Source organism: Elaeis guineensis, chromosome 9 (genome assembly GCF_000442705.2).
Source record: "Elaeis guineensis isolate ETL-2024a chromosome 9, EG11, whole genome shotgun sequence".
Lineage (NCBI taxonomy): Eukaryota > Viridiplantae > Streptophyta > Magnoliopsida > Arecales > Arecaceae > Elaeis > Elaeis guineensis.
The window spans coordinates 14,193,811-14,209,691 of record NC_026001.2 but is presented as its reverse complement, the minus strand read 5'-3'; the positions used below and the strand labels follow the sequence as shown (position 1 = coordinate 14,209,691).

The window sequence follows — 15,881 nt, the reverse complement described above, 5'->3', positions numbered from 1 at the left end:
AAAAAATAAAATAAAATAAAAAACAAGATGCCAAAACCAAATATGGTCTTGCAGCATTATGATTTCTTAATCTCTTAAAACATTCAAGAAATGTTTATCAGACTTAAACCTACACTAGAGAATTCTCGAGAACACCCATTCAATTATAAGCAGATAGAGCTAATCCTTTTCATCAGTTCAACAAACATTTCTTACAAAAAATATTCTAACTTTCATGCCGAGAACAAATGCACAGGATTTGTATAGAGAACATATAAGCAACTGGGAATGAGTAGACACAGGGAAGGGTTAAGCGGATAATTTACTGCTAAGAAAAATGAACTAGGACAAGATCAGACTGGTGCCTTTATTTGTTCTTGCAACAGAGATGGCAAACCAGACATACGATCATCCACATGTCTAATATCATGTTTGCATTGGCATAGCTGTCCCTGGAAGGATAGAGTGGGCCAACTCCTCGTTTATTTTCACTGGAAGTGGTGGCATCTGCTTCATTATTTCAGGCATATCGTTCCAACTGCAACACAAGTTCGCTCAGGTTTAAAATTGATAAATAAAAAACACTAAAACTACATATGGAGGGAAAAGAAGAAAATACCAAAAACATCTCCCAAGTTCTACCTAGTGAAGTGCTTCAAAGTAGGTAATAAAACATTCCAGGGTTCTTTTGGCTGACATAAACATTAATATTGTATATGAAACAATGTGGGAGGCTGGTCAGGATCAAATCTTGTCAATATATAATGGCCTAATGGGATACTAATGATACATAGTAATAACTTCATACGTCAGTTCAACAACATGGCTGATTACGATAGTCTCCCACAACTAGCAGGAGTATCTTTTTTGAGTGTCAATTAGCAAGAATACCAAGATAAAAGGTAATTCTTTTCTTTTTTGCTGAAGATTTTCGTTAAGCTGATTTTGTGAAACTAGATTGCCATTTATTTCTTTCTTTGTCAAATAAAAGAAGATAACATAACAATGAAAATGAATGTAGATGGATCAAACAAATGTGTGAGATTCCACAAAAGTATGGCATCAAGGCAAAGTACAGACTACAAAGACATCGTTTCCCAGCACCCTTTTCCTTTTTTGCTAAACACCAGCACCCTTTGCACCAGAAAAGCTGGGCACATCACGCAAAGCTGACAAGCATAGAACAACACCATGAAGAGCGGCATAAATAAACTCATAAATGAGAGGGTTTTACAAGGGAAAAACCAATAGATAAGCAACCTTTTCTTATATGTAGAAGACGTACAAGCAATTGTAGCAGATAGGAGTATAGATTTATGCATTGCAAATCTTGAAAGGAAGATTTAGTTACTTCGGCCATTAAAAGAATTTTACGCTTTTATCTTACAAGAGCATCAGGTGCATGCTTGTAGCTATATGTTCCATATCAATTTAAGTTAAGAAACAATTTCTGTATGAGCAACAATGCCTATATACAAGAAGTTGATGTGGCAGCTATTAGAATTCTTCTACCATGGAGAATCTAGAAGCATGGGAGAAAAATCCAACTACCAATATATTTGATACTAGTAACCAAAGAGAACCCAGAATACACTATCCCATGAAATTGCTTACAGGAACATGTTTCTCAGCCTACAAAAAATGCTTCGAACGACACACTTAATTTCATGTATGTGAGAATTCGCATTGATCTTTCATAGATTTGAAAATGAGAAAAAGATGAAGCATTTGACAACATACTCTTTCAAGATTGTCAGAATATTGTCCCGTGTTTGGCAAAAAAGACTGATGTTTTCCTGTATCTGCAAGAGAATCAATATATTAAAACCACCAGCGCAATAAAACCAAACATATTCTGCATGCCACTTTTGTGGGAAAGCACCTAGTTGGAAAATAAACATCTATTAACCTAACTGTTGCTGCTTAGGCCTCTTTTTTATTTTTAGAAGAAGTTTGAGCAAGCTAACCTACTTTCATGAAGCAAATGAAAGGAGATACAAGATGAGGAAAAAGGAAAGGAAAATAAGGAACAGAAGAGAAAAATCACAGCATGTGACACCAATACATCCACGATTCATGCTGCTGATCAGCATATACCTGAAGGTTGGCAAGGTTTGCAGAAATTTGACTGAAGATCTGCGCGTTATGTTCAAGGAGCTGTCCTGTTGGACCACCAATTTCTGCAAAGATAAATTAGTGGATCTAATCAGCTACTCTATATAGGACCATAAATATTCAAAGATCACCTTAAAAAGATTTAACTGCAAGTTAATAAAAATTTTGAGACAGACACAGAGAGAGAGAGAGAGGCTATTTCTTCCCACCTACTTTATGCAAAACCTCTTCATCGAACCCCCCCCCCCCAACAACACACACACACACACCCCCCAACAAGAAAGAAAAAAAGAAGCACACACACACACACACATAGAGAAGGAAAAGATGGCCAGTGCAAAAGATGTGACAATTAGAGACATTTAGAACCTTGATAAAGAGTAAGAATAAGTATGAACATGCAACTAATATGACAATAACAATCAGATCTGGTGCAACTAAGTGCAAAATGTAGAGGCTTTTGTAGAATAGCACCAAAAAGAAGCCTACCAGCCATAAAGAAAACCATGTCATATTTGTAAAAAATATATATAAGTATAACTAGAACATAACAAACCTTTATATGAAATTTCATCATCATCCGTAGGAAGCATAGGTGGAGCATATGGAAGAACATTAGGGCGTGCTGCCAAATTAGCTGGTGGTTTTGCAGAATGATCAGCAACTCTTTCCTGCACATTAGATGGCCAGATTTTTCTCAGGCATTGACAAAGTGACTTAGTATGATTTCACAAGGATATAAAGGAAAAAAAGAGAAAATACGATACATACACGTGCACAAACATGCCCACATATACACATGTACATAGAGGTCAACTAGGCTCTAGTTGACTGGATTTGAAGTTTGATTTGGTCATGCAAAATCAGAAGATGAGGTTCAAAATAAGATGATCCAAGTTTGTGAATGTGAATTCTCTCTAAACTACATAGAGATCAAAAATCAGGTTCTCTGGTGACCTCTAGCCTATGCATCAAGTGGTTAAAAACAAGCAGTCTAAAATTTTAAATAACAAGATATAATGCCCATTTGTGACCGCTAGATGCATACATTAGAGGTATCCAAAATATACGATTATTGGTCTGTACTTTGTCGACAGTTTAGAGCCAGTAAATCACATTCAACGGCTCAAATCATCATTATCAGACCCCCATCTTTTGATGTTACCTAACTGGATCTGCCTCCAAATATGGTAGTCTGTTCATATACACACGCATGCTTTCATGTGTATGTACATAAGGCATGCATGCATGCATATGACTTATTTTCTCAAAAAAAAATAATAAACATATCCTTCCCAAAATCAATATCAGCCTCATAAAACTGGATATATAAATTAAGACCGTTTTATGAAGAGGGTTAGAAGGTAAAAGCAAGATGGGTTGCTTTCAATGCTATCAGTTAATTAAAGAACATAGTCTGGTATCTAATGGTTCACAGGTCAAAGTAAATGAAAATGTACATGAAAATGATATACAGCAAGATGCACATGCCTTTTATAATTAACTGACAAGTTTAGATGAATAACATCTTTTCATGTTCAATCCAAACAGATTAGTAATCAATTCACTTACATGATGCATGATGATGTGCCTCAAATGCTCCTAAACTCCAGACCCTCTATATTCCCTTTATGTTACTTTTGGCTTTCAAGATCAGAAATAATGGAGAAAGAAGCAAAACTTATCATATTTTAGCTGAGAAAAACGTAAGAAAGGTAGAGAGAATTTAAGAAATGTGTAAAGAAAATATAGTTAACTAGTGGGATTTTTCCTACTCATACTAATTACAACCCTAATGAAGAATCAAATTGAATCAATAAGATTTTAAGGTCAACAAATCATCATGAAGATAACTTACAACTCAAACATATTTTTCTTTTTAATTTCTTCATTCTCACAAAATAGCAGCTTCATAATGAGGGATCTTTAGTCTTAACCAAAGTAAACAGCTTATGAAATAACAACTGAAGTTACAAGCAAGCAAAATATCTAATCCAAAGGCAGACTAGAAATATCTAGTGCAAGATAATATCTTACCTTGATGAAATAGAAACCATGCCTAAACAAAAACAAAATTAAATTGAACTGTTCCAAGGGATCCAGCAGCAGGATCATGAACAGTAGCTAGAATGCTCAAAAATCAAATTACCCATTGGCTATCCCATGCATGATGATCAACATAATACAAGGCACGCATATCAGCATACACCCACCTTTTTATCTTTGCTTTTCCTTGACAAGTTATGATCCTCTCTCCTCCTCTTGCCACTTTCCTTTTTCTGTAGAAGAAATGAAACCAGCATTAGTCACTAAAGAAAACCAATTTCGAGGTTAATCATATGTAATTATCTGTCCTAAGCATGTAAAATTCACTTTACAACACATTTTTTTGAAAATATAAGTTTTTTTTTTTTTGGTGCAGATTTCAATTTGACATCTTAAAAAAAAAAAAAGAGAGAGAGAGAGAGAGGAGATATGTCCTGGAACGGCATGTATCATTCCTATATTAAACCATGCGGGTCACCGACCAGTACAAGCCCCAATGCCAATTCGGCGAACCTTGGATAGGTGTAAACTTTGGACTAGCTTCATTAATATAGAATGTGGTATTAATACTACCTCATCACAGGCTGGAAAGATGACATTATTATTGCGTCATTACAGGCTAGAAACATGACCATGGTTAGCCAGAAGTCAAAGACAAATCAATTTACTTTTTGTGCACTGATGTCTGCCGACTGGATCCCTTCCAAAAGAATCACAAAATGATAGCAAACTGTTTATTTGAATGTGCCATAAATGGAGTTATTAGTTTAATTATGTTATTTATTGATACATTGTGACCTGTGGAGTGGAACATAGGAGAACACAAGTACTAGTATCTTGAATGTGCATTCTTAACAATGATATTTTTAAATCATTATATTTGTTGTAAAATAATTGCTATTAACTCTCATTTAATTAAACTTATCTTGGTGTGTAAGGAAGGGGGATTCTTACTAAACTGTTAGCCAATGGCGTTACTTTATTTTTTTTCTTTTCAAGTAACAAGTGCTTGGAACTCAGCTAAGGTTTGAAAGGTATATGCCAAGGGAACAGGTGAATTGCACAGCTAACAGTGAACTAACACGTGCAAGCATATTCAAAACAGGACCAACATGATTGTAATGGTCATAATGAAAGCTATCAACTATCAGACTTAACAGTCATCCATCTGCACCGCAAGGCCACATCTCGGACTGTTTTATCATTCAGCTGCATGGCAATTTTTGCATAACGAACTATAGTTGATTCAGATGCATGTCTGCAGATGAAAACAATCGACGAATCAGGAAACTTGCCTTACTCCAAGAAGAAAAGAACCAAATAGCAAGGTCAACATGAAATTGAGATAAAGATACTGGTATTGACAATCTAAGACCCAAACAGTCATTAATAATAAAAATGGAAGGAATGAAAAAAAATCCACAAAACATTCCTCACAAGGATCTTCCCACCAAAAGTTCGAAACAAAGAAATCGGGAAGCATCAATATCCTATCATATAAAGAGCCATACAGTAGCATCGCTCATCACTTTCTAATACTACAGTTATTGTTTCTTTTGATATAACTCAAAGCACAAAAACTTCCCAGATACTGATCTCTTCAACCAAAATTCTGCATGCTCTAGGCAGATTGTCATACAATCAAGTCCTGGGATGCAGATATAAACATAGTAAGAGATTCATTACCATACTTAAATATATTTACAGATTGTATTCAAAGATCCTAATATTGATTTTGGATATTAAAACTGATGGGTTTACACAAAGATTGAACATTAAGAGATTTTATGTGAAAACAATTTATATAGCTAGACTTACTAGTCGAACATGATGGGTATAGTCTTGACTTTGCTAATGAGACCAAGAAGACCTTGCCCTTATAAACTTTAGAGAATGGACAGAGAATTTATAGAAGTTATAATTTGACATAGTCATCAACCTCCAAAGGGGTGCACCACATTCATCAAGATTAATAGATTAATGTTGATCTTATAAATGAAGAAGGGCTTGATCTGTGTATCAAGCTTGGTTCTAAATTAGATTTAAAGTGAAACATCCTGCGTAAGACCCAATTTATTGTTGCATTCTAAGGAAACATGATGGAATTAAATTACATCCACTTCCAGTGAAACTACTAAACAGTCGAGTGCCAGACAATTTTCTTGTACTTAAAGATGTATATGCATCTTGTTTTCCTTTACTTAATGAAGAAACCAGTGTTCCAACTTAAACTATAGAATATCAATAGAGACCTAAAGGAATTCATTATAAAAGGCAAGGTAATTATTTTACATTTTTTTAATTTTTCCCATACTTACATTTTTTTATTTTTCCCATACTCTTTCTAAGTTTCTATTTTATATTTCACCATGGAAATTAATTTCCAGTTTCCACCAATTGAGGTCAAAACCCATCTCTAGCAGAATTCAGTGTTGATATTTTTCCGCCCATGGTTGGGCTTTGCAAATTCTAATATTGATATGTTAAAGCTAGGTGTCATGTGAAACCATATCTCAACAAAAAATTATTTTTGAATGCCTTATGATAATAAGCAGACATAACTTCAGCTTTCTATATACATGCATTATTGTTTGATTTACATACGTCCTCTTCAGCATTCATTCTTTTATTAATAAATGTCAATAAAAACACAAACTGCATCATATTAATAACTCTTAAAGTCTAAACAACAAATATCATTAAGATAGCATTTGTAAGAAAGCAAAACAAAAAATGTTTATTTACTTTAATGCTTATATAGTGCTGTCTTATTATGTCCCAGTCAACAAGATAGATAGAAAGCAATATTAGTCTTTTTTGAGGGAAAAAGCAATATTAGTGAATCCTAGGTCCATAGAAATATTTTAATGAGACCTTGACAAATATGTGTTGAGTTGTATGTACACGACACAGTGATAATTGGCTCTGAATTTTGAGCAGACTATCTTTGAAGATCCATATCAGTTTTTCTTATTGATATGGACCAGGTTGAATATGCTCTCGAGACTCCTTTTTATCTTCTTTAAGATGCATGTGTCCTAACTCTCCATTCTTCATTGAGAGACCATAATTTTTCTTTTCTTTTTTTTCCAGGAGATGTTGAGACTAATTCAATTATATTACACCAAGTCTGTTCCAAAGCAAGAATTGATGGTATGGGACAAACAGGTTAAAATGATGAAAAAGTGATAATACAGTTTGGACAAAAAGCACTATTGAGACATACATGATCACATGGAACCATTCAACTCAAGATGAATTTCTTTGGACTAAGGAGACCAATGAGAGCATAACAGCATTCAGATAAGGGTTTTCATATTATATTACTTGTCAGTTACATAGGATCAATGGAAACTCAGGGAAGTGATCAGGGATATGGAGACTTATGGTTGGTGCATAAGTCCATAAACAGTGGCAGAACCAGGATTATTTCCCTTGGGAAGGGGAAGGGGAAGGGGAAGGGGCAATATCGAAATTATCAAAGTTTACTGATATCTTTTTCTTGATTCCATATGCACATATGTAACTGAAGTTCTGCTTGAAAGTAATTAGAAGAGATGTAGCACTTTATTGGATGCTTTACAAATTACAGTCCCTATAACTAGACTAGATAGGTTATTTTGTATTTACTTATAAACAGAGAAAGATAAAGGAGACAACAGCTTCCACCATGTTTCATTCACTAACTAAAGAATTAGATTATTTATATAATGAAAATAAGAAATGGAGATAGACGGACATCTGAGCAAATCAGAAATTTTTTTCCAGTTTTTATGTTCAGCATAAGTTAACTTTTTGGAGCTCGAAAGGTAAAGTTCTCGCCCTATGTAATGTAATATTATTAAAAGAATAAAGTGTTCAACAGCAAAGAGCAATCAAAATCTCCTGATTTGGTAATATGACCAGCACCAATGAATGAAATTTTATTAATTACAAAGTCAAAATGTAGCTCATAAAAGGTTTAAGGTCATAAAAATTACAAACACCATTTAAAAGCTAATAATAAAGTATCACTTATAAGTTACAGTGTGCACAGGGAAAGAAATTTAATGATTTACAAACCAAAACTAAGAGAAAGTTTTTCTTGATATAAAACATAAGAGAAGGTAAAACAAATAAAATTGTCAATGACATGAAATCTAAAATAGATGGGAAAAAGGTAAAACAAATAGAAAAGAATAAGAAACATACCTTATATCATTTATGCTACAGGTCTACTAGTTCTTCCTCCCACCTATCCCTTCCCATGGTCAAGAACCTCGCTCTCACTCTCCAAACCCCAAAAACCAAATGGGAAAGAGAACCATATTAATGATATCTATTAACTGAGATGGATGATAAAGACCTAAAGATGTTCATTAAATATCATTTCTTTCCATTTGCAGATCTTCCCTAGATGACTTGGTTGGGAAGAAAAAGCGGCCATGCATATTCCATTCATTTAAATAAAAGTAGGCTAGATCGCCTTTAGGAATGATATGGAAATGTGCAGTTAAATATATGATAAAAATTAAAAATTTTATTCCTATCCAAAAATCTATTTCTAAAATTGAGATTTAAGGAATCTTAAATTAGTGGACAGTTTTAACAGGATCAAGAGACAAAGGAGAGAGAATATGTAAAAATATGAAAGAAAATATTTCAAGTCGGGTGCATGAGACCAAATATGTAGCTGCATATGTGTATGGATCCTCTAACCGTGCCACATTCCCTATATGTGGCTAGTATATGCAGTTGGGCCACGTACAAAAATATAACTTGCCTAGCACTATATAGATGTTGCGCCATCAGGATACGGTACCACAAGGTGCAGCAGGAAGAAAGAAGAAACAAAACAAGAAACACAATATAAATAGGTGGATCGACCTCAAGCCTACCTCCATGGGGCGTGCAAGCTTCACTATGAGAGAATAAAATAAAACCAATTCAAGAAAAACTCACCACTCAATCCTTGTACAAGAATCTCTCACAAAAAAGTCCCAAAACCCTCACAAAAGCTCTCTGAAACCTCTGTTGAAGCCTTTCTGCACCTCCAGGACGTCACCAGCTCTCTGACACAACAAACGGTTCATCAATCGGAACTATATAGGCTCCAGAATCACAAAAATATCATTTCAGTGGAAAACAGAGTTCCAATCAAGCCTAGAATCATCCATGGCCGTCCGATCGTGACCGGCTCGCACCAAAGCCGTTCGATCGTGCAAAACAGTCTCTTATCATGTCTGATCAAACTCGAAATCACCCTCAGCCGTCCGATCGCGACCAACTGCGATCTGGGCCCTCCGATTGTCAAAAAGCAGTCTGAACCGCACGTGGACCCCGTGTTCGATCCATGCCGGTCCCATGGACCGCCAACACCCCGCGGTCCAGGTGGACTACGCGAGCGCTGGGCCTAGGTACCCCGCGCGCACTGGGCCGACCCACGCGCGCGCCCGCACTGGGCCCGCCTGCACGCTGGGCCGCACGTGCCTGCGCGCACGCGTCTCCGTTGGGCCCGACGGCACTCCGCCGGTCCCCGCTGGCCACCCCCGCCTCCTACACCGTGCCGCCCTCTTTCACACGTATCTCCTCCATTTAGACTTCGATTGGGCTGTTCTTGGGCTCGTTGGACTCCATTCGTCGTCCTGAACCTCGCTGTGGGCTCAATATGGATCGAATCTTGAGGCATATTTTCTAATAATCTCCACCTCAACTCAATATTCGACCTCCATCTGTCTTTGAGAGCCTGTGATCCATCTCACCCCCACACCCTGGGACATACCTGCTATCTCATGGATGGGTAAACGTGAGAGTCGAGCCAGGCCGCTCGATCCCACCTCCATCATGGGCTGTCTACTCTGACCAAAGACCTGCTCGGAGTATCATCCTGCGACAATAGAAATCTCATCCTGCGACGTCCCCTCTCGTCCTCCCGAGTCTCCAGTCCAGTGCCCGATCCATCTCCACCTAGAGCTCCACCTCACTCTGGGCTCCTCCTGGCTCCTGAAGCTCCACCTCGTACTGGACTGCCCGCTAGGTAGTAAAGTCCTCTCATCCTCTTCTTTTCCTCCAGAACAATTCTATCGCCACACAACACCTTCAAGATTCCTTCACCAACTACCATCCTATAGCCTCTCAAATCCAGTCTGCTCAGTTAGATAAGATTCCGTTTGAAATCGAATATGTATTGGACCTCCCCCAATCTCCTCACTGCACCATCATGTGTCCTCCAGCTGACCGTCACATCATATGTTCTCCACTAGAAGAGCAGTCACCAAAGACTCATACGAAGGGGGAGCAGCGCTAGCAAGACTAGCGCCCTGATCTTCTACTCAACTTTCTCGCCAACACTGAGGAGGTCGGTGAGGATCTTCTGGAAGTGGCTAAGATCCTCTTGCACGCTGTCCCTCAGTCATCCGCAGCTGGTAAAACTGCCTCCAAAGGAAAAGAGTGTTAGTGAGAGACTTTGTCATGTACAACTCCTCGAGCTTTGATTACAGCATCGTCGGAGAAGTCTCGTCAAGCACATGGATCAGCACCTTTTCCGTTAGATACAAGCGGATCGTACTCACCACCTGCATCTAGAGCCACCTCCAATCCTTCACCTCCATGGTGGTCAGCTTTTCGTCGCACAAGAGAGCATCGATCAACCCTTGCTGGATGAGCACATCTTTTACCCTCACCTGTCACAAAAAAAAAATTGCTCTTTCCATCAAACCTGTTGATCTCCATCTTGATTATGCTTGTCTTCTCCATCTTCTATCTCGATCACCATCGCTACAACCTACGCTCTGGCACCACCTTGCTCTGATACCAATTATTGCGCCCCCAGGATTCGGTACCACAAGGTGCAGCAAGAAGAAAGAAGAAACAAAACAAAGAACACAATACAAATACGTGGATCGGCCTCAAGCTTACCTCCACAGAACATGCAAGCTTTACTATGAGAGAATAAAATAAAATCAATACAAGAGAAACTCACCACTCAACCCTTGTACAAAAGTCTCTCACAAAAAAGTCCCAAAATCCTCACAAAAGCTCTCTAAAATCTCTATTGAAGTCTTTCTGCACCTCCAGAACGTCACCAGCTCTCCGATACAACAAACGGTTCCTCAATCGAAACTATATAGACTTCAGAATCACAAAAACATCGTTTCAATAGAAAACAGAGTCTCAATCAAGCCTAGAATCATTCGTGGCCATCGGATCGTGACCGGCTCGCACCAGAGCCATCCGATTGTGCAAAACAGTCTCTGATCATGTTTGATCAAACTCGAAATCATCCTCAGCCGTCCGATCGCGATCGACTGTGATCTGGACCCTCCGATCACGCAAAAAGCAGTCTGAACCGTGCGTGGACCGCGTGTTCGGTCCATGCCAGTCCCATGGACCGCCAGCGCCCCATGGTCCATGGTGGACCGTGCGAGCACTGGGCCTGGGAGCCCTGCACGCGCTGGGCCGACCCACACGCACGCCCGCGCTAGGCCCGCCCGCGCACTGGGCCGCACGCGTGCTTCTCCATCGGGCCCGATGGTGCTCCGCCGGCCCGCCGCCAGCCGCTGCCACCTCGTGCACCATGCCGTCCTCTTTCGCGCGTATCTCCTCCATTTAGACTCCGATTGGACTGTTCTTGGGCTCGTTGGACTCCGTTCGTCATCTTGGACCTCACTGTGGGTTCAATGTGGATCGAATCTTGAGACGTATTTTCTAACAATAAAATTATAGATGCATATGGATTAGGATTATCATTATGTGGCTGCACATGCAGCCAACCTGTCATTGTGTGAGCAAATATGTGGCCCCTTTAGCATTGTGTGACCACATGTATGGCCACTCTTCTGCAAACCCCACGCAAATAGGGCAGGGTCAAGCTGATGCTTGTATTGGTTGTGGGTTTCAAGCACACTAGATAAGCGAATTTTCATAAGGACAGTATGCTAATTATGTTATAATTATTTCTATTGAGAACTAACTACTATGTAGTAAGAACAAATTGCTATGTAGTAAGAACAAATTGCTAGATATTATTGTTATAGATATTACTATTGTTTAAAAAAAAAAAATACTATTATTGTTTCATTTAATAAGTCTTATTTAATTTAAATATTTAAAATACCGACCAAATATGTGTCTGCACATGTGGCTTGCATAATGCATATGCGCTGTGTAGTCACCAACCACTCACATATTGAAGCTGCCATTTGAAACATTTATGGAGAGCCAAAGCAAGGTGGGGCCATGTAAAATAAAATAGGGAGCTGGAGGGAGACCTACATATACATATATACAAGGATTTCTAGATCCTTAAGAATGGGGCCATGTAAAATAAAATGGGGTATGAGGATTTCTAGATCCTTAAGGGAGTGTTCCTCCCATCCCCCACCCAAGGCCCCTAGATCTGCCTTCATGCACAAATCAAAGACTTTATCTTTGGTTAATAATAGTCTCTTTTATCATTCACGAAAGTCAAGTATTTGTCCCAATAGGCTTTGCATAGAATAGAACAAAATGCTAAAAAATCTTATTTCTCATCTAGTTTAAAATGTTAAAAATATTTAAGTTGCCGACATTAGGGTTTTTGATGTCATGATATACAAAGACATGAAACTCAAAATTGTATAACTTATATTCACATATTCAATTACTAGCAAAAATTGAATTGTTCTTTGGAAAATTACTCCCTCCATCCCCCAATTCTTCTTGTCTTGATGTCTTTTCTTTCCTTTTCTTGGGTTTCAAATTCTACACTTCCTTTCTTTCTCCTTTGTCAGAAGATGCTTCAATTTCAATCCAGATCTTCAACCAAGACCAAAGCAACACTTATTGCTATGTTCATTAGGTTATCTCCAGCAATGTTTTATGGCCTCCAAATTGGACTCATAGTGATACTTTATCAATGCAGCACAAGACACTGTGGAATGGTACAATACACATCTCTACCAATACATGGTATACTATCACAGCTAGCACAGCAACAGAACCATGTGTGGGCATGGTAGTGTACCAAGCCAGATCCGATCCTGTATCCTACCGAGTATTATAGCAAACCATGCACAGTAATGATACCAACACTTAAACATTGATCTCAAGTATTAATTTACATGAATTATGACTAAGCAATTATATATTCATCAATCTAGCTCAATGTTAGGGGTGATGACTAGTCTTTCCTCCAAATTTAAACTCTTTCTATCCCAACTCATCCACTGACACATCTCAACACCCTCATTTTTGCTTATCTGTCTAACACTATTCTACATGCATGTAGCATTGTACTATTGATAATATACTCAATAGACTCCCACTATTCTGCCTCAATTTTTCCCCTTGAATGTTAAATAGGTTACAATCAGATAACACACATATCGTACATATCCGTTTTGTCCAACTTCACCTAATTGTGAAGGTCTTCTTTATTTATTTACTCACCGACTTAGTTCAAAAACCACTAAAACAAAAACTTGGCATGAAAGCTGATCTTTCACCTCCGAATCATTCGAATGTTTCAGCAATAAAGTAAATCCAAATAAGGAAGATTAATGTGCGCAAAAAATAAAATGTCGGGATGCATCTGTAGAAAAAGCAAAAAAAAAAAAAGAAAAAGTGAGGAACAGCTCTATTCAAAGAGGTATAAGACTTCAAAAATAAGAAGAAAGCGAAGTGTTAACTGAAATGACGTGAAGTGACTAGGATATGAACAACTAGGCCTTGTTAAGAAATGGTGCTTCATTCTATGTCAAACGGAAGGACTTGGAAAAGTTTGCAGAAGCACTAGAAGTCATCCTTAATAGGTGTAGCAGGCGAATGAAGATTCAGAATACCAACTCTAAAAGAGTCAGGGCAAGGTTTGATAGTTATCGTTATGATTTCTAGTTAAAAATATACCCAATACTAATGAAAGAACATCAACATAGTGCAGACATTTTAATCACCAAAGGGACAATCAGTAGCCCATGGTCCAACAACTCTTCACGTTAATAGCAACCATAACTATGAGTAGCTAGCTAAGATCACACAGTTGGCCCAAAACTTATGCTTTGCACTAGGCCTAGTGGGTTGTACAACTGATAGCATTCAGCAACAACTAATAATTTGAGCATTATAAGACAGTTTTACATGAGTCCCTTATAAAATATATCTTCCTTTACCTGCAGAGAACCCTTCCAGAAGAGGCCAAGAAATTCTTAGTAAGTCATGGAGGGTCACTTAGTAAGTAAACAAGAACAATAAATCCACTGAAACGCACCAAACAAAGCAAAATAGTCAAACATAAAACCAACAAGACAAGTAGCAAAAGACACGGACTCATTAATATAATCCAGAACAACCGCAACAAACAATCCGCCATTTGATCTTTATGAGAGGCATCTCCTGCGAGAAAATGCATAAAGATTGACACACCTCCTAAACCCTAATCTCTTATCATGTGCACCTCATATCTCCGTAATTAAAAACTGAGATGTCAACCATGCACCAAATCTAACTCAAGTTTCAATTTTTTTTTACATCTAAACGATTTTTAGTCACTGAAAGGTTTAAAAAAAAAAACATATAATTCAGAAATCCACGCCATAATGCAAAGCTGAAAACGCCAATTCTAACAAAAAAAGAAATCTGTAAACATGAAAAGCTTATCATAAAAATAGAAAGGCCCTAAAATGAATAAATCAAAGTTAAAAATACTAACTTGTTTAGCCCTTCTTCTAGGACGGCCTGCTCCTCCGCCGACCACTCCATCGAAAGGCCCGGATTATGCTTCAACGCCTGCGCCGTGCCCAAATTCCCACCCCCCGCCGCCGCCGTGCTGCCGTTGCTAGGGTTCCCGGCGGGGGCCCCTCCACCTCCTCCGCGCCTCCATCGTGCAAGGAAGTGGGCCCAGGTCCCCCATGGGTCCCATCCTGATTCCCCGACGGGTTCGCGTTCGCACCCATCTCTAAGAGAGAAACAACCCCAGCCACCTTTCGGACTCTCAGAACCCTCCTCTAATTACCCCCTAATTTGAAGCTTCTTCGCGCCACAAAAAGCAAAGAGAATTTGGCGAAGAAGAAGAATAATAAGGAAAGAGCGAAGGAGAAGATTACGCCAATGACGAAAATGAGCTTGCTAAAAATAAAAACTTTCCGAGGATGAAACAACGGGAGGGAAAGAGAGAAGAAGGAAAGGGTGGGGGATTGGAAGGGAGAGGAAGAAAGTATTGCCGGGATTCTTCTCTGTTCCTCTTTTTGCCTTCAAAAAAAAAAAAAAAAAAAGGGAATGGAGAGAGAGAAAGAAAAAGCTCCGATTTTTTTTTTTTTTTTTTTCTCTTGACCGTTTTCTCTCTCTATTCCTAAGCTTACAGTTTACGTATTATATAATCCTTTAGGTCAAGCCATTTGACCAATAAATGATTGGATAGAGAAGGGTTATATTATATGAGACACTGAAATTACTAAATTGTCCCCCATTTCTTGAGAACGATGACCATGGCTGTAAATTGCATAAGCTTGTAGTTAATCAAACCTAGCGTACTAAATGTTTCATATAGAATGTTTCTCTTTTGAAATGTCTTCCTAAAGGTTGATATTTAGGGTTCGTCACGAAAAAAATTGATATTTTAGGGATGAGATCAGGCCTTTTGTGCATAATTATCAAATCATATTGGAGAGGCATTTAGCAATATATGATTATTCATGATCATGCATCTTAACATATGATCAAGTGGTTGCATGTACGAAAAATAAAGATATTTCATGCGAAAGATCTCACTCACTTTGGATCCAAAC

General features: G+C 38.2%; 1 protein-coding gene across 1 annotated transcript; it reads right to left on the bottom strand.

Annotated features, from left to right (window-relative positions):
• Window positions 1–122: 122 nt before the first annotated feature.
• On the bottom strand, window positions 123–15,414 carry LOC105051483 (uncharacterized). Its single transcript, XM_010931961.4, is given in 8 exon segments — window positions 123–517; window positions 1,720–1,781; window positions 2,077–2,159; window positions 2,651–2,765; window positions 4,308–4,373; window positions 5,299–5,398; window positions 14,807–14,969; window positions 14,972–15,414. Coding segments are annotated over 8 exon segments (780 nt in total). The 5' UTR covers window positions 15,051–15,414; the 3' UTR covers window positions 123–405.
• Window positions 15,415–15,881: the final 467 nt, after the last annotated feature.